Below are 3995 nucleotides of genomic sequence, written 5' to 3'. Positions count from 1 at the left end.
GCATATTGATACTGTCTTTAATACTATATACACTATGTAAAAATTTTACTATATGTCTACTACAGTAGCTATAAATATAATAAATAATTGTGTAATTACGAGTACTGTATATTGTATGTTAGCATATATATATAGTAGTATAACTTAATTGTGTGTACTTATTATTATAGTCGATACTTTATTACCTGTTGCAGATATAATGTTGTCGATATTAGTCGATTCTTTATCTTCTTCTTCGTTTCCAATTGTACTACTTAGTTTTATATCGACGTCAGATATTAGTACTACACTTCGTGTTTCTTGTAAGTTCTCGTCTTGACTTGTTATATCTGCTATTATGTCGCTTTCTGTTTGTATCGATGCTTCCGGTGTATACATGATGTTTTGTGTATTCGTTTGTGATAATCCGTCAGAATAAATTGAAACTTTATCTGATATGATATCGATAGAATTAGATTCGATATTATTAACAGGCGATGAAACTTCGAAATTATCTATTGTTGATTGTAGTGTATGTAATATCGATTGATCTTTACTTGGTTCTTGTATACAGTAAGTAATATAGTACGTATATCTTAAGTATGTAATCTATTCTGAGTTTAATTAGTTATTGCAATATTGAATACTGCCCTTAATACTATATATATACTATGTATATATTTTACTTTTATGTCTTCTAAGTTCTAACTATAAATATAATGGATAATTGTGTAATTACGAGTACTGTATATACAGTAGTATAACTTAATTGTGTGTACTACTTATTATTATAGTCGATACTTTATTACCTGTTGCAGATATAATGTTGTTGATATTAGTCGATTCTTTTTCTTCTTCTTTTCCAATTGTACTACTTAGTTCTATATCGACGTCAGATATTAGTGTTGTACTTCGTGTTTCTTGTAAGTTTTCGTCTTGACTTGTTATATCTGCTATTATGTCGCTCTCTGTTTGTATCGATGCTTCCGGTGTATACATGATGTTATGTGTATTCGTTTGTGATAATCCATCAGAATAAATTGAAATTTTATCTGATATAATATCGATAGAATTAGATTCGATATTATTAACAGGCGATGAAACTTCGAAATTATCTATTGTTGATTGTAGTGTATGTAATATCGATTGATCTTTACTTGATTCTTGTATGCCTATAGTATGTAATATAGAACGTATATCTTAAGTATGTAATCTATTCTGAGTTTAATTAGTTATTGCAATATTGAATAGTGTCTTTAATAATATATACAGTATACATGAATTGTATTATATGTCTACTACAGTAGCTATAAATGTAATAAATAATTGTGTAATTACGAGTACTGTATATACAGTAGTATGATTTAACTGCATGTACTTAATATTATAGTCGATACTTTATTACCTGTTGCAGATATAATGTTGTCGATATTAGTCGATTCTTTATCTTCTTCTTCGTTTCCAATTGTACTACTTAGTTCTATATCGACGTCAGATATTAGTGTTGTACTTCGTGTTTCTTGTAAGTTTTCGTCTTGACTTGTTATATCTGCTATTATGTCGCTCTCTGTTTGTATCGATGCTTCCGGTGTATACATGATGTTTTGTGTAGTCGTTTGTGATAATCCGTCAGAATAAATTGAAATCTTATCTGATATAACATCGACAGAATTAGATCCGATATTATTAACAGGCGATGAAACTTCGAAATTATCTGTTGTTGATTGTAGTGTATGTAATATCGATTGATCTTTACTTGGTTCTTGTATGTCTATAGTATGTAATATAGAACGTATATCTTAAGTATGCAATCTATTCTGAGTTTAATTAGTTATTGCAATATTGAATAGTGTCTTTAATACTATATACACTATGTATAAATTTTACTATATGTCTACTACTACAGTAACTATAAATACAATAAATAATTGTGTAATTACGAGTACTGTATAGTGCATGTTAGCATATATATATAGTAGTATAACTTAATTGTGTGTACTTATTATTATAGTCGATACTTTATTACCTGTTGCAGATATAATGTTGTCGATATTAGTCGATTGTTTATCTTCTTCTTCGTTTCCAATTGTACTACTTAGTTCTATATCGACGTCAGATATTAGTACTGCACTTTGTGTTTCTTGTATGTTCTCGTCTTGACTTGTTATGTCTGCTATTATATTGCTCTCTGTTTGTATCGATGCTTCCGGTGTATACATGATGTTTTGTGTATTCGTTTGTGATAATCCGTCAGAATAAATTGAAACTTTATCTGATATGATATCGATAGAACTAGATTCGATATTATTAACAGGCGATGAAACTTCGAAATTATCTATTGTTGATTGTAGCGTATGTAATATCGATTGATCTTTACTTGGTTCTTGTATGTCTATAGTATGTAATATATTTATAGCACGTATATCTTAAGTATGTAATCTATTCTGAGTTTAATTAGTTATTGCAATATTGAATAGTGTCTTTAATACTATATACACTATATACATAAATTTTATTATATGTCTATTACAGTAACTATAAGCATAATAGTTGTATGATTACAAGTACTTTATATGCAGTAGTATAACTTAATTATGTGTACTTATTATTATAGTCGATACTTTATTACCTGTTGCAGATATAATGTTGTCGATATTAGTCGATTCTTTTTCTTCTTCTTTTCCAATTGTACTACTTAGTTCTATATTGACGTCAGATATTAGTGTTGTACTTCGTGTTTCTTGTAAGTTTTCGTCTTGACTTGTTATATCTGCTATTATGTTGCTCTCTGTTTGTATCGATGCTTCCGGTGTATACATGATGTTATGTGTATTCGTTTGTGATAATCCATCAGAATAAATTGAAATTTTATCTGATATAATATCGATAGAATTTGATTCGATATTATTAACAGGCGATGAAACTACGAAATTATCTATTGCTGATTGTAGTGTACTCGCAGATTCTTCCTGTTCTTCGTTTTGAAGCATGCTACTTAAATCTATGTTAACGTTAGATATTACTTTCGTAGTCGTACTTCTTAATTCTTGCAAATTATCGTCTTGGCTTGTTTTATCTACTGTGATATCACTCTCAGGAATTATCGATGCTTTCGGTGTGTACAGGATATTTTGCGTAGTCCATTGTGGTGACTCTTTCATAGAGATTAAAACTTTATCTGAAGACATGCAGATGAAATTAGAATCGATATGATCAGAAAATGTAGAAATTTTAACATAATGTACTGATGACAAAAATTGAGATTTTGTTAATTGCTTATAATGGCTACCTGTAAGCCTAGTTTCATCTCCGGATGATAAAATACCAGCAGTGATCGGATTATCTATGTTACCATACGTAGGAGCATTTGAATGTAATTGATCAGCTAGAAGCGAAGTCGTATAATCGATGTTAGACTGTTCATCAGTTGCTGCTATTTGGTGACTACTTTCCAGTTCGTTAGATAAATGCAATGATGAGGCTGTCGGTTGCACAGATTGTGTATTTCCAGTACTGTGAAGATAAATGGTTAATTCCGATGGTGTCATCTTCGAAGGCCAATATAGTCTCACTTGAGATGGGCTGTAATTGTGATTTCGAATTCAATATGCTATCTGTACCAAATTGGTCTTCACTTCCTACAGATACTGATACCTGCGTATGTTCTAAATTTAACACTTGCACCGATGATGAAGCTGTTACCCCATCAGTAGTAATGTGATCCTGGGTATTGTTGAGCGATGCTGGCACTATGTGTTCTGTTAATAATGATTCATTAACGTCTTCTAGGACAGGAAAGCCATGCAAAACATATTATGCTTTGAATAGTTTAACTATCAATTTAATATAACAAAACTTGGGATACGTAAGCGCTTATACTGCAATTATAAACGGCAAAACTTTCAACGTTCTGCTATACGGGTACGAACGCTCAACATTTAACTACCGTTTGCTCTGTAGGACAAGTACTACGCAGTGCACACGGCCGAATTTATGACGTAGTGATGCCTATTCGA

At 30.7% G+C, this 3995-nt stretch overlaps 1 protein-coding gene across 1 annotated transcript; it reads right to left on the bottom strand.

Moving 5' to 3' along the window:
• Positions 1-48: 48 nt before the first annotated feature.
• On the bottom strand, positions 49-3527 carry TRIADDRAFT_53734 (uncharacterized protein; the record flags this gene model as incomplete). The annotated part of the gene is made up of 6 exons (XM_002109535.1): positions 49-68; positions 186-431; positions 789-1151; positions 1385-1750; positions 2006-2371; positions 2609-3527. 6 exons carry the CDS (start codon positions 3525-3527, stop codon positions 49-51), a joined length of 2280 nt encoding a protein of 759 aa, XP_002109571.1.
• Between the last annotated feature and the right edge of the window lie 468 nt (positions 3528-3995).

The sequence above is a fragment of the Trichoplax adhaerens genome, genomic scaffold (assembly GCF_000150275.1).
Source record: "Trichoplax adhaerens TRIADscaffold_2 genomic scaffold, whole genome shotgun sequence".
NCBI lineage: Eukaryota > Metazoa > Placozoa > Uniplacotomia > Trichoplacea > Trichoplacidae > Trichoplax > Trichoplax adhaerens.
This window is presented reverse-complemented; position numbering and strand designations above follow the sequence as displayed.